This window comes from Myxine glutinosa, chromosome 2 (assembly GCF_964187855.1).
Source record: "Myxine glutinosa chromosome 2, kmMyxGlut1.1, whole genome shotgun sequence".
NCBI classification, from domain to species: Eukaryota; Metazoa; Chordata; class Myxini; order Myxiniformes; family Myxinidae; genus Myxine; species Myxine glutinosa.
Genome location: NC_136262.1, coordinates 151,227,112 through 151,250,107, shown reverse-complemented (window position 1 = coordinate 151,250,107; position 22,996 = coordinate 151,227,112). Strand labels below are relative to the sequence as shown.

Sequence of the window (22,996 nt, the reverse complement as noted above, 5' to 3'; positions counted from 1 at the left end):
TCCTCACTCTCTTCTCCAATCGCTCCTCACTCTCTTCTCCAATCGCTCCTCACTCTCCTCTCCAATCGCTCCTCACTCTCCCCTCCAATCGCTCCTCACTCTCCCCTCCAATCGCTCCTCACTCTCCCCTCCAATCGCTCCTCTCCCCTCCAAACGCTCCTCACTCTCCCCTCCAAACGCTCCTCACTCTCCCCTCCAAACGCTCCTCACTCTCCCCTCCAAACGCTCCTCACTCTCCCCTCCAAACGGCCCTCACTCTCCGCTCCAATCGGCCCTCACTCTCCGCTCCAATCGGCCCTCACTCTCCGCTCCAATCGGCCCTCACTCCAACTCCTCGCTCCTCACTATCCAACACCAAGGTGGTCCTCGCTCTCCAACCCCTAGCTCCTCGCTCTCCAACGCTCCTCGCTCTCCAACCCCTCGCTCCTCGCTCTCCAACCCTCGCTCCTCGCTCTCCAACCCCTAGCTCCTCGCTCCCCATCCCCTCGCTCTCCATCCCCTCGCTCCTCACTCTCCCCTCCAAACGCTCCTCACTCTCCCCTCCAAATGCTCCTCACTCTCCCCTCCAAACGCTCCTCACTCTCCCCTCCAAACGCTCCTCACTCTCCCCTCCAAACGCTCCTCACTCTCCTCTCCAAACGCTCCTCACTCTCCTCTCCAAACACTCCTCATTCTCCTCTCCAATCGCTCCTCACTCCAACTCCTCGCTCTCCAACCCCTCGCTCCTCGCTCTCCAACCCCTCGCTCCTCGCTCTCCAACCCCTCGCTCCTCGCTCTCCAACCCCTAGCTCCTCGCTCTCCAACCCCTAGCTCCTCGCTCTCCAACCCCTAGCTCCTCGCTCTCTAACCCCTCGCTCCTCGCTCTCCAACCCCTAGCTCCTCGCTCTCCATCCCCTCGCTCCTCGCTCTCCATCCCCTCGCTCCTCAACCCCTCGCTCCTCGCTCTCCAACCCCTTGCCCCTCACTCTCCAACCCCTAGCTCCTCAATCTCCAACCCCTAGCTCCTCTCTCCAACCCCTAGCTCCTCTCCAATTTCTCGCTCCTCTCCAACCCCTAGCCCCTCACTCCCCAACCCCTAGCTCTCCAACCCCTAGCTCCTCGCTGTCCAACCCCTCGCTCCTCGCTGTCCAACCCCTCGCTACTCGCTGTCCAACCCCTCACTCTCCAACCCCTCACACCTTGCTCTCCAACCCCTCACTCTCCAACCCCGAGCACCTTGCTCTCCAACCCCTCGCTCTCCAACCCATCGCTCCAACCCCCCGCTCCTCACTCTCCAACCCCTAGCTCCTCGCTCTCCAACCCCTCACTCCTCGCTCCTCTCCCGTCTCATTCATTTTAGAAATGGAAGTTTCCACGCAACGCATGAATTGTCACGATCCTCAAGTGGAAGTGTCTCGTAATCATCAAATGGCAAGTAAATTACATTGTGAAAATTAAGGATTTCAAATAAACCTATTTAAAGTGTATGCGCACATAACTAATAAAAAAAAACGAAGAAATATCTCTCGGTAATTTCCTGAAACATATTTTAGTTTTTACTTCCGGATAATAATGTTGAATGAAATAAGAACGAAGAAATATATGTCGTTTTGTGACGACTGTCATCAAAAGTAAAAGTAATATATCTTAATGGAAAAGAAAAAGCGAATTTTTAATATATGTCGACAATTTCCCCGACTCTTATTTTAGGCGGTGTATTTTCGTGTATCATCGTGGCGCGATTTTTAAAAATATATCTTGGCAATTTCCCATGTGTGCGTGAATGTTCTCAATATATATTGTTGCGGTTCTCTACGCCGGCCTTCTTCCCCTTATCAAGGGGGGATTAATCCCCTCGTCTACTGGGCCTGGCGGAACCGAGACTTATTACGTCCCTCCCGGACACACGCGGCGTAGGGTTTCGGGACTACTTTTCACTCTTACCTAAGTACCCGCGCTGCCATGGGAGCGAGGAAACAAGCCTCACACGAACCACGTGTGATGGGAGTACGCCGAGCGGATTGCGTACATGTGGTCCGCGCAGTCTTAACTGGTGGAACCCGATTGGAGCGATCTTATTCGTGCCACGCTTAGTCAAATGGAGAAACCACAGGAACGATCGAATCAGAAAGAAAGAACAAGGGTTTAATTATTCCCACACGTATATACAGTTCAAGGACGAAGAGACACAGAGCAATCCTTAAACAGTCTTAACTTATCCCTGGGACAACGGGCCCGTCTCACACTCATACAGGGGATTGCAGATGGGCAGGTGTTCCCCACGCGTCGATGTCGTCGTCCAGAGACGGCCTCCGTCCGGCTCTCCATGGTCCCGGCACGTCCCGCGAAGATGGTGGAAGGCGAAGGCAGGGACTCGTAGCGCGTCTCTCGAACAAAGCAGATGTTGGGGCGAAATGGCAGAGGGCGGACTTTAGCGCGGCTGGCGGTTACGCAGCCTTGTTCACTCGCGCGTCTCAAATGCGCTATACTCGTTCATAAGCGCGTCTGACTGCGCCCGCGTATGTGTAGTGACCAACTCCTCTTCTTCAATACCCACCGAGCTGGTTAGCGCACGCGTTCTCGTGCAATGGTCAAGTTCATCAGGCAGCAGTCCTTTACAACGCGAGTCCTTTTATCTCTCTCTCTTTCTCGCAGCAAGTCAAGTCCTGTCGAGGGCTTTTGCGCAGCGGTTCTTATAGCTACGCCCCCCGAACCTTCTGGAACTCACCAGACTCTTCTCACCACGCCCTCTGACGCCACGCCGCCGCCACCACCTCTGAGCTCTGATTTGCGGCTCGTGCTTAGTCATCGCTTCTGCCGCTCTGCCTCGACTCCGCCCCGATCCTCCTCTGCCTGCCTCGTGTTAACTCGCCCAATATGAACCAATGTTAACGCAAAAGGGATTGAGGCTATGGACGTAGGATGATCGGTGGCAGTAGGGCCTATTTTCCTGGCTCCTACTCAATGCAGAATTAGCACTGGAAGGGAACCAAGCTCACAAATACTAAGACATAACTATACTATCGGGAGGCTACATGTTGCTTGTGTGACTAACTATGGGGGACAGACTTTAACCTTTATTAAACTCACTTGACAGACTCAAAACCGCAACAATATATAGGCAAGTAATGCATTGTGACACATTTGCTGTATATCAAATTTGATGACAATGCCGAGTAGTCGGTACATTGAATGTCAGAGGCTCCATTATGTAGCCCCACAGTATATCCTGCCCTCAATGTCTGTCAAATTGGAAAGGTTTACCTGTGAGCAAGACACCTGCTGTTTGTGTGGTTTAATAAGCCCGTCCCCTATCACACGCAAGCAAATCTGAGGGCGATTGGCGATGTGACCTACAGCATAGCAATCGTATTGGATGTGCTCAATCCCAGGAAATGTCTGACTAAACTTGTGCATTCAATGATGCTGCTCCTACTAGGCGATTCACAAGCTAATTATACAGGTCAGACCCCACTATTCGTGGTTGATAAATTGCGACCTGCTTCTCTATTCACAGCACGATGTCCCATGTATTCGCGTTTTTTTGCGGGTGCAATTTTTTTTTTTTTCCACGAGCCACAAGCATGGCAGTTATAAAACCCATCTTTCACAAGCCATGCAGACCGCAGCTGGACATACATTTAAAAAAACAAAAACAAAAAACATCGACAAGTGACGATCATGACCTGTTTCTATTTTTGCGGAGCTGTGCTTCGTGTTTTCACTGCTTTCGTGGCCAAGCGAACTTCATGGGATATCCTGCCATCCACACTGTGAATAGCTTCATGTGATACCCCGCCATTCACACGGTAAACATTGCTTTGCGGGATATCCCGCCATTCACAAGGGAAACATTGCTTCGCGGGATATCCCACCATTCACACAGTAAACATTGCTTCCTGGGATATCCTGCCATTCACACTGTGAATAGCTTCATGTGATATCCTGCCATTCACACTGTAAACATTGCTTCACTGGATATCCTGTCATTCACACGGTAAACATTGCTTCACGGGATATCCTGCCATACACACTGTGAGTAGCTTTACGTGATATCCCGCCATTCACAATGTAAACATTGCTTCACGGGATATCCCGCCATTCACATGGTAAACATTGCTTCCCGGGATATCCCGCCATTCACACGGTAAACATTGCTTCGTGGAATATCCCGCCATTCACACTGTCAGTATCTTCACGTGATATCCCGTCCTTCACATGGTAAACATTACATTGCTTCACATTACATTGCTACGCAGGATGCTTCATGGGATATCCCGTCATTCACACTGTGAGTGGCTTCACATGATATCCCACCATTCACACGGTAAACATTGCTTCACGGGATAACCTGCCATTAACACGGTAATCATACATGCTCGACTGCTCGTGACTTGTAATATTTTTACTTCCAGTTGGGATACCCCACAAAATGCCACTATAAGCTAACATTATAAGCATACACGTGAACGTGGCGTTTGTCCAAGGAGGAAAATCCCCCTTAATTAAGTCGCTACAACCTCGATCCTGTGACCCTTAAGTTTGGTTGAGGTTGGATAAGTAATGACCTAATGTATCGCAGACAAACAGACACCAAGTGCATATTTTGGTGTGTGATTATCTTACTATAATTCACCAAATGTCCATCCGTCTGTCTGTCCGTCTGTCTGTCCATTCGAAGGTACCGCAAAAACTGCTGAACCGATCGCAACGTAATTTTGGGTGGGTAATCCTGGGATCTCCAGGAATAAAATAGGCTATTTAGTTTTTCCAATTTCAGCTTTGGTCTCCAGCATTCTCAGGTTTAGACTCCCACATAACATTCGCGTTTGCATAACGTTCATTGTGACGATGTTGTTTTCCCGGGTGCCGCACAAACGGCTGCACCGATCGGACTCGGTGACCTCGGACAAAGACCTTTTATAAGGACACAGGTTGAATCCCTGCTTGAGAGAATTCCAACCCCCTCCCCGCCATCACGGCCGTCTCTCCAACTCACAATCCCACGAGATATGCAGAAAGGACGACCCAAAACCAATATAAACATCATTAAACATCATTTGTATATAAACATCATTAAAAGCAAATAATGACCTCGGTTCAAACGATGTTTGATCTCGACATGAGAGAATTCCACATAGCTATTTGGGCGGTGTATACGCTAACAGATCGCTGTCTCCATCGATCTTGCCAAGGCCGTAACACCTATCGGCTCAAAATCCTTTTAACTGTTGATTTGGTCGTTTTTACAATGAAGGAAACATGTATCGGGAGTACATACGACATAGCGATTGTGAATGTGACAGCTCTGAGGAGTCTTTCGCTTCGCATCGTAGTGACGGTGAGCACCAACATATTAAAATCTGGCTTCAAGCCCCTTCACCACCCAAAGCCTTCAACCAGACATATTAACACGCTCCTCCCCCTTCATTCCCGTTCTTCAAAGCAAAGTGGTAAAGATTGTTGTATTGCCATTATATATGACGAGCAACGGTACCCGCCCGAAGGGCGGGGCTTCAATTTGGAGGCACGATTTAAATAAACATCCGTTAAATATCACACGCAAATCATCAAAATCTAAACAGTATTTTTAGAATTTAAATTTTAAAAAACCACATCACTGTTCATATCGGTAAATGTTATTCCATCGTGTTTCAAATCATGATATCAACTGTATGCGTTTCTTTAGGAAAAAAAAAATGGAATGATTTTGTACCTCTTCTTCAACCGAGAACTTCAGGATAGACGACATTGCTGATAAAAGTTCCTTTTCTCTCTTTGAAGTTCTTGGCAAATATTTTTATATTGTCACTGCTGCCAACGCGACGCCATGGCATTATTCATTCATTCATTTAATGATCATTAAACATTATTCTTGCGCTCATTAAACGTTCATTAAACGATTACGAAAATAAAAACGAAAAACATTACGAAATTACGTTCACACCATCACATCAAACACTACCGTGAACACAAACATCGTCACAATGAAAACATCATCACAAACGTTACGTTACGTAATTGAAACAGTGAACACGTCGAATATTGGAGAGGCCATTGCCAAAACGATTTGTTTTCTCTGGTACGTGTTTCTGGGCGGGTACCGTTTCAGATAAACTGGTAAAATGCCTCCCAAACGGAAAGCCTTATTAACGAAAACGTCCAAGGAAGCTGTTGCAAGAAAGAAGGCTCGCCTAGACGAGGACTATCGGAGGCAAGAACAAGTACGTAACACAGCTGCACACCAGTCTCGGAGGTAGTCCGAGGAATACAGATCTGGTGAACAAGGATGTGACACAGCTGCACACCAGTCTTGGAGGCAGTCTGAGGAATACAGATCTGGTGAACAAGGACGTGACACAGCTGCACACCAGTCTCGGATGCAGTCCGAGGAATACAGATCTGGTGAACATACGCATCAGGAATGCCTCCTCACAAACTCTGCCTCAAGAAGGGAGCTCCGATCATGCTGCTGCGAAACTTTGACCCTAAAAATGGTCACTGCAATGGGAATCGTTACATCGTGGACAACCTGATGCCGAATCTCATTGATGCGACACCATCTACTGGGCCTCATGCTGGAAACAAGATCTTCATACCGAGGATTCCAATCATTCCATCCGAAAACCTGTTCCCCTTCCAGATGCAGCGAAAACAATTCCCTGTCCGACTCTGCTTTGCAATGACCAGTAACAAAACTCAAGGTCAGACATTGGAAAAGGTAGGCATCTACCTAAAGACAGATTTCTTCAGCCATGGACAGCGTTATGTCGCCATGAGTCGCGTTGGCAGCAGCGACAATATAAAAATGTTTGCCAAGAACTTCAAAGAGAGAAAAGGAACTTTTATCAGCAATGTTGTCTATCCTGAAGTTCTAAGCTGAAGAAGAGGTACAAATTCATTTTTTTTTCCCTAAAGAAAAGCGTACAGTTGATATCACGATTTGAAACACAGCCGTCTTTAAAACAGCTGTTCACCACCATCTCTTATCTTCCCCCATCCAAAACCTTGATCTTTTCTACCCCCACTAATTCACCCCAGATCCACCTTGTTTGAAATTCCAACTTCTTTCCTGGAAGTCCTGGCAGTGTCCATATGTTTTATACCTCTCCCACTCCCCCCTTCCCATGCCTCTCCCCCCAAAGCCCTCTCCCTCCCACAGATCTCTCGACGTCTCCATGTCTCTCTGTCCCTGCTCTCTAATGTTGTTTGTGTCCTTCCCCCTCTCTCCCCATCTTGTCTACCACTCCCGATGTTATTTGTTTTATGTGTCGGTTTGTCTTTCTGTGATTAATGTTCGCTCTTTCACGAGCCTCGATCTTGTATACAAAAAAAAAAAAAAAAAAAAAAAAAAAAAAACGATGGAATAATATTGTTACGGACCGCGGAGAAGATGTTGGTTTGCCGAGCGGATGGCACCGCGGCCCTAACAGTTACCCCGACTAACCCGATTCCTGAACGTTGGCCGAATCGCACCACAGATATTCAATGGGGAAAAGACTAAAGCGAAGGATGTGAAGAAGAAGAAGAAGAAGAAGACAAAAAGGTTTGAAATGCTACTAAATTTATTCCTACTATTTACACGATCAAAGTAACCAAGGAGAAGGAAGGATAATAAAATAATTTACAGAAGAGGCAAGGCGACACAGCGAAACTTAGCTTAACTATACAGGCTTAATTAATACCCAGGGACAGAACAAACAAAGACAGACTCACGCGGGGAATGATGACAGGAATGGCAGGAGGTGGATGGCTGGAGGGAGAGGAAGGTCCACTGGAACTGGGTCACGGTCGGGCCGGGAGCGGCAGCTCCGTTCCTCCGCGGCCACGGTCGGCACCGCCGTCAACGCCCAAGCTGCGGTCGTGCGAGCTGCCTGGTGGAGCCAACGCTGCTTGGTGGAGTTTAAAGCTGCTGGTACTGCTCGTGGTACTCCTCTTGCTTGCTCTCAGGACTCTCTCTCAATGCTTGCTCTCAGAACTCCTTTTCGCTCCTCTCTGCTTTGCGCTGCTTGTGTACTGCCAACTCTCTGACGCACCTCTCTTTGCACGTCTCTTTGCACGTCTCTTTTCACGTCTCTTTGCACGTCTCTCTTTGCACGTCTCTCTTTGCACGTCTCTCTTTGCACGTCTCTCTTTGCACATCTCTCTTTTCTCTCGGTCCAACAACGCACTCGGCTCTTGCGCGCGCGCTTTTATAGCGCCTCAGGTGATCAAGCCGCCGGCCTTCAGGACACGCGCCTCGGTGAGCTCGCTTCGGCCCTGATTGGTGGGCACAGGCCCTCTGACTCCACCCTTGATGACGATGGGCGGGCACGCCCTTCTCCCCCGAGCTGAGCCGACTCCTCCCACCTTCGGCTCCGAGATCACCTCATGGCTAATGGAGTCTTGGGGTGAAATCAACAACTCACAGCTGTAGCAAACCTGACAAACTGCCCAGTGCAGTTGGCAATTGAGGCTTGGAGGGGATGTAGTTGGCAATTGACTATAAGGGAATGTGCACGGAATCTACTCTTATTTCACCTGGTGCAATGGAGTGTCATCTTAATGGAAGACAAGGCCTTACCCTAATACACATAATAAGGAAATAAACTACTGAACAGGGATATTATGGTGTCCTTCATGTATGCTTTATGGAACTAACTACGGGAACACCCTTTGACCTTTATACAACACTGGAGTAAGGAGGGCGATATTTTAACAACAATTTACACTACAACAACAACAAAAAAAAAACATTCTCATATCCACGACAATATTTACCGATATGAACAGTGATGTGGCTTTTTTTGAAATTCTAAAGATACTGTTTAGATTTTGATGATTTGCGTGTGATGTGATTTAACGGATGTTGATATGAATCGTTTAAAATAAAATAAAAACCTTCAATTTCTGATATTTTACCTTTTCATTTGGGCCTCCCAATTGAAGCCCCGCCCATAGGGCAGGTACCGTTGCTAGTATACATAATTGGAAACCTCTAGAATAAAGTGTGACGTACTTGGAAGAAGCACACAAAATTACAGAGCAATACATCTAGAATAAATAGCGCCGCAAAGGGGGCGTAACCCCTCAGCCCATGCATGGTGAAAGGAAGCATTGATGATAATCTATTTGAAGTGAAGTTGGATACCGAGTAGGATCTTGCAGTAAAGAAATTTTTGCCCATGAACCCATTTCGTGCCCATGAACCTTCCTCTACTCAACCCCAACACGCACTGCACAAATGGATTTAATTTGACAAGCCGTTCTGCTCGAAATTGATGGAAACCAATTTCAAGATGGCTGCCGTGGCGGCCATATTGAAAATCGCAGCGCACCCATTTTCGAAAGGAACCTTCCTCTACTCAACCCCAACACACTGCAAAAATTGATTTAATCGGACAAGCCGTTCTGCTTGAAATTGACGGAAGCCAATTTCAAGATGGCTGCCGTGACGGCCATATTGAAAATCGCAGCACGCCCATGAACCTTCCTCTACTCAACCCCAACACACTGCAAAGATGGATTTAATCGGACAAGCCGTTCTGCTCGAAATTGACGGAAACCAATTTCAAGATGGCTACCGTGATGGCCATATTGAAAATCGCAGCGCACCCATTTTCGAAAGGAACCTTCCTCCACTCAACCCCAACACACACTGCAAAAATGGATTTAATCGGACAAGGCGTTCTCCTTGAAATTGACGGAAACCAAAAGTTGACGGACGCCCGGACGACAATACCCCTGAGCCCATTGGGCTGAGGGGTGAAAACAGACAAATATATAAAAGTACACGGAAGGAGTACACTAAAAACAACCACAGCCACGATGACAGCAGCAAGAAAAGCAACTACATGTAAAAAAAACAAAAAAACATCCTTTTCTCTCCTGTTTTACTTCATTTTACATCCTCAGATATTCACAGACAGATATGCAATGTCTGAAGTACAACATGCAGTCGTTTGATTAAATCCATCAACGAAGCGACGGGTAATGAAGTGTATTTGAGACTTGTAAACAGGTGCGGCACCAAGAGGCCCGATAGTGAGGTACCTTCGTAACAAAAATGGCAAGGATAGTTACACTGTGGACAAAAGCACCATTTTTTTCACCAAAGATTTGCCCATGTGTTACAATCAAAAAGAGGGTAAGCTGCAAAAACAAACAAAAAAAATAAAAATAAATCGGATGACAGGAAGTGTACTTTATGACATCATAATGACATCACAATCTACTACCGAGCTCGTAGAGCAAGTAAATGGAGAAAATAAGGTTGTGAAGCATTGTGATGATTCCAAGTCATTAATTTGACATTTTGAGGGTCAGGGAATTGAAGAGTGATGTAATAAATGACATTTAAGCAACTACAAGCTGATTTGCTGTTGCAGTGACTTCACTATATTCTAATTTTGTTGAAAAAAACAAAACAAAGAATCTTCAATGTTGATGACACTCAGGCCAGTCAAACAATGGCTCAGTTATACCTCCACAAATCGAAGAGAAGATGCAAGAAAGGGGCCACTCCCAAAAAACAGTCTCCAGAGCGAGAGCCTCCACTTCCTGTCTACATTGGATTGAATATTCACACTGACGAGGAACACAACACTTGTTGACCAACTGGCTAAACTGGGGTTGAGCATCTCCTACAGCCGGGTCCTGCAGCTGGAGAATAAATTGGCATCTGCAATGTGTGACCAGTTCACTGCTGATCAAATTGTGTGCCCATCTATTCTCAGGAATGGACTCTTCACTGTCGGTGCGCTGGATAACATTGACCGTAATCCCTCGTCCACTACAGCCGAAGGATCTTTTCATGGAAGTGGTCTATCCTGCACAGAACTTTGCAGTTGCAACTGTCAGAAATAATTTGCTTGCAGCTACAACTCATCAGACACTAAGCTATCAATCTTATCCCACATGTGTGCATGTCAACTTTGAACAATTAATTACTTGCCTTGAGTATAATTGGGGTGTTGAATATCAATCCGAATTGCAGAATCAATGAGGCTGGTAATACTTTGGAATATTCTCTCACAAAGGCATGAATAACAATTACAACAATGATATAAACAATAAAACAGATGTGTGTGTGTGTGTGTGTGTGTGTGTGTGTGTGTGTGTGTGTGTGTGTGGGTGGGGGGGGGGGGGGGATCACTGTTTTTGCGAGGTAATAATGACACACATCTTTTTTTTTTTTTTACATCTGAATGGAATCATTTATCACAACAGGGGAGAGGAGCGACTATGATGTATACACATATTTAATTCAATATGTTTAATTTTGGACCATCGATCCTTTTATTCAACAAGCAGATGCCATAATGATGTCATAAAACGTAATAACTCGGTCTAAATAAAAAATGTGTGGCTGTGTTAAATTCTGTAACCCAACAAGCATAGCCTTATGAACTAAAGACTCTCCATATGTCAGTGTTGACTAACCAATCCAATTTGTGTATAATATGAGCTTATTTCTAGTTGATGTCATAATGACATCATAACTCTTTTAAAGACAGTCCAAGAACAATATTGGCAACTGCATTGAATTCCTTCACCTCAGAAACATATATTTTAAGGTCAAAATACGCTCCACGGCTTACTCCGAACTAATTAAACGATTTTTAAAATATATACTTGTGTAATAAATAAGCTGATGACGTCATATATTGCCCTTCCCATTATCCCAGTTTTTGCAGCTTACTTTTTTTCTCAAAGGTATACCATGGAGATGCTTTGGTGAAGAAATGGTACTTTTTTCCACCGTGTAACGATATTTTCACTGACGTACTTCACTACTACCACCCCGGGCCCGGACCTAATAGGCGCCCGTAATTAATCCTTCAATTTAATTATTTGTTTCATATAATGATTGTTTGTGGTGATGATAAAACATTGGGGCAGCTATATTTTGTGCCTCCCTAAAATCCACCACGGGTGACTCCCTGACATGCCATTGCCGTGGGCAGCAATACCCTCCCTCTACCCTTGTAAAATAAACTATTGTGGGAACAATTTCCACCATGATAATTGCGGTAATGAGGTAAATGAACACACCCCATCTGGATGAAATGGATTAAACAAATCCGCACAGAGGAATAAGTGAATAACACCCCAATGATGTGTTGGTGTTGGGCTAGCGGCTAGGGTGCCGTCTTAGGATCCTACGATCCTGGGTTCGAATCCCGGTCGATCGCTGAATTAACGCCAGGGGGGTTGACTCAGCCTGTCATCCTTCCGAGGTCGGCTAATTGAGTACCAGTTCACTGGTAATTCCCTGCTTGTCGTAAAAGGCGACAAAAAGGGTTGGCGGCAGGAAGGGCATCCGGCCGTAAAACATTGCTTCAAAAAGGGGACCAAAAAACAACAACAACCACGGTCCCCGAAAAAGGCCAACCCCCGCTTTGCGGGGAAAAATGGCCTCTAAATACAACAACAACAACATGCATTTAAAATGTGTTTTATTTTTAGTTTTATTTTTATAGTAACAGTGATGAGTTGCGGGATTGTCATTCTGTTGTGCAAGGCCGTCTTGGTCAAATTGGGGGGACTAGCTTGCCACCGCTTTATTGAAGCCATTGGAGGAAGATTATGGATTGATCATGTCCTTAACTTTACTCAATAGATCGCCAGGCCTCAAAAGCCTTACCGCTCGCTCGGACATATCAAGTTCGAACAGGAATAAGCAGAAACCCTCCTTTTGTTGGAGAACCGGTGTTGGTGGCTCTTCCCTTTGCCAAAAGGGATTTCTACAATAACTAATGGAAGGCGATGCGGGTGGGTTACGAGAAGGAAAGCATGGCCGAACAAAACCTTATACACAGCGTTTCCATAAGATTATATGGTAACAAATTAGAGGACGTTGCTGAATGTGCAAGCTTGCCTGGATGTCTTGTTTCAAGAGGACTTTAGTGAGGTACTTCAACGATGCAGTAATTCTAATGGGAAACTTGGCCAGCTTCTTAAGAAGCAAGTTCGTGGATGTGTCACGAATGAGGTGAGAAGGATGGTGTAAATGAATGACATCAAAGTCATTGTGAAGGGCATGACCAACCACCACCTTTTCTTGAAGAATCTTTACAATCTGCAGACAACATGAAGCATGCATCGATATATACATGCATCGACACAAATAATCACCGTACGTAGATCATTACAAGTGAGAAACGAAAATCTGCAGTGGTTTTTATTGGAAGATAGCGAGCACCATGTGCAAGTTAAATGTATCACTAAGTAGTATGATGCACCTGTGACCTCATATGATTATTCTTGTCATTTCTACAGTGAGCAAATAGCAACATTGATATTTTAGAATGAGCTAAATTTTCAAAGTAGAGAGGCAGAATCTTCTCCACCACTACATTTTTAACAACCTCCATTGAGGGGCAGCATACTTTGTAATGTGATGCCCTGTCTGTGAAACATTAATCATAGATATATTTATTAATTACCTCCACCACCCAAGGTGGATGGAGGTTATGTTCTCACCCCTGTCTGTTTGGCTGTGAACGTCTCAAAGACATCTCAAACTTGGCAGAGGTGTCGAGTATGTGACAGACAAAATGATTAGATTTTGGTGAAGATCCAGATTCGGATACTAGAATTTTAAAGTGATTCTTCACCATTGGGAGATAGGGCCAAAAACGATACCTAGCAGGATATCTCAAAAAGTCACGGATGGATTCAGACGAAACTTGGGGTTGGATTTAATTTGTCAATTTTTAATATATATATATATATTGATTTTTTTTTAAATCACATTTTTAAAATACTTTTTTTTTGAAAATTTTTTGGGGGTGGGAAATAAAAAACAATTTTTCCGAATCTATTGAATTTTGGTGAAGATCTGAAAATGGATTCGGATACGCAAATTGAAATTTTTTAAAAAGAGATTCTTCCCCATTGAGATGTAGGGCCAAAAACAATACATCACATTATATTTAAAATAGAGCAATGCGACTGTCGCCAATATGCGTCCGCATAGTCCCACAATGGGTAGATGCCCTCGTTCACCGTCCTAAAAATAACAAGTTTGATTTAAATCCCTTCAGTTCTTTTTAGAGTATCACATTTTCACCAGCCAAGACAGGTTTCAGATCGATCAGTGAGGCGGTTTCAGAGAAGAAGAAGTTTCAGAGAAGGGATTTTGTTTTAAATATCGGCTTTCAAGCTAACATGGCTGCCACACCACGTGCCATATTACCTTAAAAATGTACCCTCTGCATATGTATGGGTCGGGGATCACGTTTGTGACGTTTCGTGTTGATCGGATAATGTTCGTTTTTCTATCCAAGATGGCTGCCAAAACACGTGACCTACGCCATCATTTTCAAACTATATGCAACAATGTTAGATGGTATTTGTAAAATTTTGCATCGATTGGGTAAGCGGTTTCAGAGATAAAATTATTTAATATTTTCCTTCAATCCAATATGGCTGCCACACCATGTGACCAATGATGTTTTCGTGATCATCTTTTAATCGCCATGCCTAGTCAATGACACACAAAGTTTTGAGTCAATCGATTTGGTGGTTTGGGAGAAGATGTTTTTTTTTAAGATATAAGGTTAAATCCAATATGGCTGCCAAATAATTTACCGACAAACTATCCGAGGCCTGGGCGAGTATGCCAGACATTCACCAGGACATGAAGTAAGGTTAGGCCGAGAAAAATGTATTTCCGGTCTCTGGTCAGCGCAAGCATCGATTTTGATCCTGCGCGTCAACAATTTTTTTTTTCAAATTTCCAACGGTACCTACAATAGCGTGCACCTGTTGTTGCCGGGCCGGCGCGCTATCTCGGGAAATACGGGTCTGTGAGGGTCGACCATTGGTATCGACATTCGCGCACGGTTCTCCCCTACAAAACTACGTTTAGTTTGTTCAAATCCAACCAGCCGTTCCAATGATATGAGTAGTTTTGTGTGCCGTGACGTCATGAATCCAATTGGCTGGATATTGTTATTAATTGAAACGAAGACGTTCTTTGTCGGGTTCGTGTGAAGCAAGCAGAAGGCCTAGAGAGCTGCGCTTGGTCTCGTTAGTTAGGCCTGGATCCTTTCTTGTTTGTCATGAAGTTGCAAGTGTCTGTGATAATCTGGTGGACTGGGAGAAGAGATCGTGGGAGACCATCGGCCTGTTAGACCACTTGCGCATGCGCAGTGTTGACGCAATCGACGCATTGGAATGTTTGACGGTACGGCGAGGCGATCTCGAGAACGAAATGGCAGTCTATAATATGCTTGAAGAACTTAATTTTCAGAATAAATACATTTTAAAATAACTTAAGCTTGTGTTCATTATTTACAAAAAGGCCTACAAGTCCCATTGGCTGTCTTTAATTTCTCTCTGGACGGCGCCACGGCAGATGAGGACCGCAAGGCATGACACAAAAAACACCTCTATATGTGCAATCCATGCTTTTCAAAAAAACAAACAAAAAAAAAAAAAAAACTGCATCAGCCACATCAATTCTGGAACTTTGGTCTGACCAGAGACCAGCAATATATTTTTTTCGGCCTTAAACACAGAAAATTGGACGAAAACACAAACAGGAAATGAGATGAAAGGGTAACAGAAAGACAGAGCAGGTGCAATTGGAATTATCCGAGCTATATGACCACAACGTATGAAGTATACACATAAGCAGTTCGCATGTTTTTGCTTCATATACGTAACCCCAGGTTATTTCTTTTTTTGGGTGCGATTGAGGCAGTAATCTGTTGCCGACACACCGCCCAATGAAAGGGATGCATCAGAAGAACGTGTTGCACACTTGGAACACGTTCGCCCATATGGCAGGTACTTACTCTGCTCGTAGTCCTAATAAAAACTTTGGTAATAATTTGTTTAAACACCTGAGATTTCTAAAAATGATAAATACTGTATTTGTATTAAAATCTGCCGTCACACAAAGGCCTGACAAATGCCATTGTTTATCCAAAATGTACCACGTGCCGCATTTGTCCACATACCGTTTCCCTCGCTTGCGAAAAAGGAACTGCAGTCTTCATGTGATGGATGGTTATACCGCTGTAGCGTGTCCGATAGTCCACGATCCTATGCACTGGCCTCACATAACAGTCGTACAAGACGTCACCATCATAGCTAACGATACTGCACCGAGCCAGCTCACTCGTTATCCCGTTGTGACCAGTTCCCACCATCTCACAGTCCATTCCAACATACCTGCAATAATTGAAAAAAAAAAATGCAAACCGATCATACGAGGTCTCGGGGTCAAGACGACCCCGTTATATTGACTATTAGCAGCAACATCTGGAATCACCCCATTAATTATAAAAAATGTTAAAACCGCCATTGTGGAGCATGTTGATGAAGGCCAACCTGTGTTTGCTGATTGGAGATGCACACAGATCTGCATTCTTCTGCCACACCTTCAAATTGGGTGTGTCGGTAACGTCGTTCTTCTTCTTCTCTGCATAAAGCATGTCGCTCTTTGCCAAATGATTTGCAGGCTGCCGGTTTTCACTGGCAGACTTATTTTCAAGCGACACAGCGGCCCTTTCAAGTGTAATCGCCAGACGTTCAGCCACGCCGGTGCGGCTAAGCCATCTTTGACGTTTGCACTGCCTCAGCTTGAAATCCCTCTCCAGCATGGCCTTGCGCCGCACAAAATCTTCATGCTTGGAATTACTGTGCCCTTTTTTGTGCGTGCCAACTTCATTGCCACTCTCATAGTGGACATTCAACACGATGTCCATGGTTGATCGATGGTTGTCACAAGAGATGTTTCACGACGATAGATCTTCCTCGCCTCAAAAAGTATCTCGACCTGCCACGGATCAATTGAAAAAAAAAAAACCTCAAAACATAAATCTACGATTCAAAAAAACAAGTCATTGTGAACGCGTCCACTAACAACTTTGTGGTCAAGATTAAAAAGCGGATAATTGCCCAAAAAGGGAATTCGTATCTATTTTAATACAACAATCTAAACTCCTGGAAGAGCTGAATAACGGAGGGTGAAGGTTGATATACAGACGCAGTCGTAAAGGAGACATGGGACAGTTTACAATCAGATTTTAGGAGAAGGCTGAAATAATGCAGAACACGTGGACAGGTAAGCAACATAAATTATGAACATTGCTTGGGAGAGTGGGAAAAAGAAAAAAAAGAAGAAAAAAAAAGATTTTGGAGGTGAACTGACAATTGGAAGAATGACAGCTTCCAGAGAGTGCAAGGTGGGATGCAAGGGCAGAGCCAAATATTCCATTATTCTGCATGGAGGTGCCATGCATCATGAAGAGCTAAGAGGGTGAAGAACATCAGGTTAACTTTCATAATACAGATATGCCAAGCGCATGGAAGAGCTAAACAACAGAGGGCAGCATTTCATACATCGACAAAGGATCAAAGGGAAAGAAGAAGAGAACGTCATAGTTAGCACCAGAAAAGCAAGTGGTGGGGAGGATGACGTCAGCAAGACGAGGTGAGCAGGAGAGGGTTACGGGGGAAAGGGCAGCACTTCCAAAAGGCGGGAGGGAGGGGCACGAGACAAAAGACAGCACGAGACAGACTTTGCGTCCATAATCTCAAGTATTGAGCCGAGGTCAAAACTACAACCAAGGTCTACCCAAGCAATATCACATCTAATGATGAAACTGAGAAGTACATGAGATTTTAGGTACAGTGTTATACAGGACGGGTGAAGAAAATAATAGAAACATTTATCAGGAACTAGCAGTTTACCTGGACGAAGTATGCAATTGCTGAATCGAGTATGTGCTGTAAATCAAACCTGATGGATGTTTGTGTGTTGTCATTTTATGCATTACACGTCATGAAAATGATAAACATTTTTTTGGATGATTGAAAACATTAACACGCATGAATCCCAGGAAATGAATGTGGCACGGAATCCTAGGATGATACTCTTAAGAAACACCTGCCCCTCCGGGAGAGCCATACCACCTCCGTCTGGAGGGGGTCGGTAAAGCACGTGCACTATGATCCGTGTTTAGTGCAACATTGCAAGTCATCTCCACAGCTGCCCAACTTGCAATAGCCTCTCCCACCACAAGATGGCGCTATGTGGTACACCACGGTTGATGACAAACAAACACCATCCGAACAAGTAGTCCATGGGCTGAGTAGGGTTTACATGCACCCCCCCCCCACAACTTAACTTCCCGGGTATGTCCATGTACCTCCCACCCTAGGGGTTAGGAAAAACCATGTTAACAGAAAAAAAACTCATTCCCTCATAGTTTGACCTCTGGTGACCTCATTTGCATATAACACATCATTGTAAAGAGTGTCCCAGGACAAACATTTTGAGAGGTCATATGCAACCATAGGATGACTAGGTAAAAAGTTATGGCCATTTGAATTTCGCCTACCCCTAATTTTCGGAAATCACTGACACAGGGGGGGGTAACATCAAAATATGCGTGGGAGGCACCTTGGGAATGAGTTTTTTTTTTCTGTTAACATGGTTTTTCCTAACCCCTAGGGTGGGGGGTACATGGACATACCCGGGAAGTTAAGTTGTGGGGGGGGGGGTGCATGTAAACCCTACTCAGCCCACGGACTAAAGTATTTGGTTTTAGTATACTGTATTGGCAGTGTGGTTGTGGCTTGTTCATGAGCAAGTTGGTACACAAGAATGATTTTTCATCTCATTTGAAATTACTCTTCACCTTTTCTCATGATATGTAAGAGAATGGACATCTAGGATATTTGACGAATAAGATTTTTGAGGTTTGATAGGATATCTGCCACTTTCAAATGCAGGTGGAGAGCAAGCCATGGAGAAGCACCCAAAATTAATTTCGACTTCAGCCGACTAAGGCATGATTATTTAACTAGAACGCCACTCAGTAGAGGATACCTCCACCTGGTTGACCATATCACTCAATGGTGAAGAATCACTTTAAATAGGGCAAAGGGGGGCATTAAGCTCCAGGGGGCATTAGGCCCCACTACATTGTAAATGCATTATATTTACCTTCAAGATTTACAATGTAGTGGAGCTTAATGCCCCCTGGAGCTTAATGCCCCCCTTTGCACTATTCTAACAGCTGGACCCAAATCCGGATCTTCACTAAAATTGAATCGATTCTTCCTTGTCAAACACACAACCAACAAGTTTCGTCCATATCCATCCACAACTTTTTGAGATATCCTGCTATGTATCGTTTTGGCCCGATCTCCCAATGGTGAAGAATCACTTTAAAAATTAAATAATTCTCATATCCGAATCCATATTCAGATCTTCACCAAAATCGAATCAAATCGTCCTCGTCAGACACTCAACCGGTCCACCAAACTTCGTCCAAATCCGTCAACAACTTTTTGAGATATCCTGCTATGTATCGTTTTTGGCCCCATCTCCCAATGGTGAAGAATCGCTTAAAAATTCTAGTAGCCGGATCCGGATCTTCACCAAAATCTAATCATTTTGTCCTTGTCACATACGATACATCTCTGCCAAATTTCGTCCGAATCCGTCCACAACTTTTTGAGATATTTTGTTCACAAAGAGCCAGGAGTGAAAACAAACTCCATCCGCCTTTGGTCTTTAATGGGGTCTTTGTCCGGGGTGTGTTCAGTTACCAAGCAGCTAGCTAGCGCTTGCCAAGCCAGTCGTTCCTTATCAACGGTTTGAAATAGAGTGCTTGTTTGAATGCTTAAGCCGCTTGGCGAGCGCTATACAACAAACTTAACTGAACCCACAAATGCTGAAATGGTGTCTACGTAAGCATCGTGCTCGATAAGGACCAATGGTAGCACTCCCGAATGTCCTGCAGACCGTGAGGGGTAACGACGACAGGTATATAGTCACCAACAGGTAATCAACGTAAAAATTTCAAATTAAAAACGACGGCAACACAAATGTTTATGATGGAGAAACAGTCGTTTTACAAGTGGTAGATTTTAAACAATTGAGAAAATATTTTTTGGAAAACTTAAAGCGATTACCAAGCAAGCGGAATACTTTCAAACGAGCACCGGTACAGTGTGGCAGAGGTGCACTCACTGTACCTAGTCCTAGACCAGGTTTAAACAGCACGGCACACACTTCATGTCCAACGGCTGCAAATCGAGTCTGACATCTTCATCCCGTAATTATTGAATTCTTGTGATTTGTACTTGCCTAACCACACATAAAACACCGAAAATGTGGAACACGTAGCGAGTCACACACGGTTATTTCAACCGCCGAACCACGTGATACGTAAATAGCACGTGGCACCCACAAAATACCGCTGTCGGCAATGAACTCATAGTAATAATCACAAATGGTAACATAATACGTTTTACAATCCGGATAAAAATGCTCGCAAATAATTAACGGGTACATGCACTGGTGCTAACTACACCAACATGTCTTTTATATTGTGGACAACGTATTCCACAGGGCTGGGAGTGTTAAGCTAAATCTACCCTTAATAATATGCAAATAATCCACTGAATAAAACAAAACCAAGTTATACAAACGAGTTCATTTCTGACTATTCATGTTGCAGCTTCGGTTGTGGAGCGCTGAGAGAATCCGCTATGATTCGGCGAGGTCGGCGGGTAGAACCGTCGCCGATTTTATGGCGAAGCCTTTTTTAATGGTGAATTCACCCTGAATTGTGTTCGGGAAGATGAGAGGAATGAGGTGAATCTCATTCAACCCGAATGGGAGGGTGAATGAGATCAGGATTGGGGTGAATGAGAAAGGTGGGGTGAATGAGAGAATGAATGAGATCAGGATTGGGATGAATGAGAATTGTGTGGTGAATGAGAGGGTGAATGAGATCAGGATTGGGGTGAATGAGAATTGTGTGGTGAATGAGAGGCTGAATGCGAATTGTGTAGTGAATGAGAGGGTAAATGAGATCAGGATTGGGATGAATGAGAATGGGAGGGGGAATGACATCAGGATTGGGGTGAATGAGAATGGGAGAATGAATGAGATCAGGATTGGGATGAATGAGAATTGTGTGGTGAATGAGAGGCTGAATGAGAATTGTGTGGTGAATGAGAGGGTGAATGACATCAGGATTGGGATGAATGAGAATGGGAGGGTGAATGACATCAGGATTGGGATTAATGGGAATGGGAGGGTGAATGAGATCAGGATTGGGGTGAATGAGAGGGTGAATGAGATCAGGATTGGGATGAATGAGAATTGTGTGGTGAATGAGAGGCTGAATGAGAATTGTGTGGTGAATGAGAGGGTGAATGAGATCAGGATTGGGATGAATGAGAATGGGAGGGTGAATGAGATCAGGATTGGAGTGAATGAGATACTGAATGAGATCAGGATTGGGATGAATGAGAATGGGAGGGTGGATGACATCAGGATTGGGATGAACGAGAATGGGAGGGTGGATGACATCAGGATTGGGATGAATGAGAATGAGAGGCTGAATACAACAACAACATGCATTTTAAGGCCATTTTCCCTGCAAGAGCGGGGGTTAGCCTTGCGGTCCCCATGACAATGTTGTCCATTTTGCCCTATTTTCTGCATCTCTCCTTGTTAACCCCCTTGCCCGCATTTCTTCTTCGACCATCTTTAGCCAAGTCTTTCTCGGTCTTCCCCGTCCTCTACTTCCTTCTACATTCATTCACATCACTCTTCTCAACCAGTCACTTTCATCTTTCCTCAACACATGACCAAACCATCTCAACCTGTTCCTCTTCACAACATCCATCACAGGCTCTATTCCCATCATCTTTCGCAATTCATCATTTGTCTTCCTCTCTCTCAACGACACTCCACACATCCACCGAACCATTCGCATTTCCACCCTTTCCAACCTTCGTTGCTGCTCTACGTTCATTACCCATGCCTCACTCCCATAAATCATAACACTTCTCACACATGCAGCATACACCTTTCCCTTCAGCTTCAACGACACTCCCCTCCTCGTCAGCACGCCACTCAGTTCCCGAAACTTCTTCCATGCACATCTCACTCGAGCAACCGTTGCCGAGTCTGATCCACCTTCTCCATTCAGCATGTCTCCTAGGTAACAAAATGTTTTCACACCTTCCAGCTTCACGCCGTCTCCAAGATCCAACTCAACATTTCCTCCATCTGCAGCTCCCTCTGTGCACACCTTACACTTGAATGTAGCTGCCACACTGGTTAATGACCCTCTCAGACCACTACATTTTTGATGAACCCACTCAGCGCACATTGGACATTGAATGGAATTCACTCCGACACCCTTCCTGCACACAGCACACGGCCACTTCCCAGTTCTTTCCACCTCACCACATGCTTTACCACTTGCCATCACCTTCGTTTTTCCGATATTCACCTTCAGACCTTTTATCTCCATACATTCCTTCCACTTGTTCATCTTCTCCTTCAAACCATCCATACTTTCCGCAATCAACACCAGATCATCTGCATACAACAACTCCCATGGTAAACCCTCCTTTACGTTCTGAGCCGCACCTCCATGACAGCTACAAATAGTAGTGGACTTAGTACCGACCCCTGATGCACTCCCACCTTCACCTCAAACTCACCACTGTTCCCGTCCTTCGTCCTTACAGCTGTGTGCGCTCTTTTGTACATTGCCATCACTACTCTGATCAACCATTCCTCCACTCCTAACTTCCTCAATGCCCATGTCACTGCTTCACGTGGAACCCTATCGAATGCTTTCTCCAGATCAACAAACCCAAGAAACAACTTCTTCCTCTTCTCCATATACTTCTCCTGCAACTGCCTCACAATAAAAAGCACGTCTGTCGTTCCTCTTCATGGCATAAATCCAAACTGCATTTCGTCAATCTTCACTTTCTTCCTTATCCTCTTCTCCAACACCCTTTCCAATACCTTCATTCCATGCTCCAATAACTTTATCGCTCGATACGAGCCACAGTCCAGAGGGTCACCTTTCCCCTTGTATAGAGGGACGAGGGTACGCAGTTCCCAATCCACTGGAATGCGGCCTTCTTTCACCACCAGATTGCAGATCTCTGTCATTCTCTTCACACCCCAACTTCCTGCTGCCTTAAACATATCTCCCACAACTCCCGTTGGCCCTCCCGCTTTTCTACTCTTCAT

The 22,996-nt window shown here is 44.8% G+C and overlaps 1 protein-coding gene across 3 annotated transcripts; it reads right to left on the bottom strand.

Annotated features, from left to right (window-relative positions):
* Positions 1-12,399: 12,399 nt before the first annotated feature.
* On the bottom strand, positions 12,400-20,197 carry LOC137421175 (interferon-stimulated 20 kDa exonuclease-like 2). Of its 3 annotated transcripts, none has more exons than XM_078771820.1 (4): positions 19,900-20,197; positions 16,303-16,750; positions 15,930-16,143; positions 12,400-13,039 (listed from the first exon to the last, which is right to left on the bottom strand). In XM_078771820.1, exons 2-4 carry the CDS (start codon positions 16,677-16,679, stop codon positions 12,770-12,772), a joined length of 861 nt encoding a protein of 286 aa, XP_078627946.1. In that variant the 5' UTR covers positions 16,680-16,750; positions 19,900-20,197; the 3' UTR covers positions 12,400-12,769. The 3 variants fall into 3 exon arrangements, with proteins under 3 accessions (XP_078627946.1, XP_078627947.1, XP_078627948.1); XM_078771821.1 differs by having other exon boundaries at positions 19,963-20,197; XM_078771822.1 differs by having other exon boundaries at positions 20,000-20,175.
* Positions 20,198-22,996: the final 2,799 nt, after the last annotated feature.

Excerpts from the sequence above, each read along its gene's own strand:
- LOC137421175 (XM_078771820.1), bottom strand. The coding sequence starts at position 16,679 with ATGGACATCGTGTTGAATGTCCACTATGAGAGTGGCAATGAAGTTGGC. Across the intron at positions 16,144-16,302 it reads TCTCCAATCAGCAAACACAG|GTATGTTGGAATGGACTGTG; the intron begins GTTGGCCTTCAT and ends CAATTATTGCAG. Across the intron at positions 13,040-15,929 it reads TTTCGCAAGCGAGGGAAACG|ATTGTAAAGATTCTTCAAGA; the intron begins GTATGTGGACAA and ends TGTTGTCTGCAG.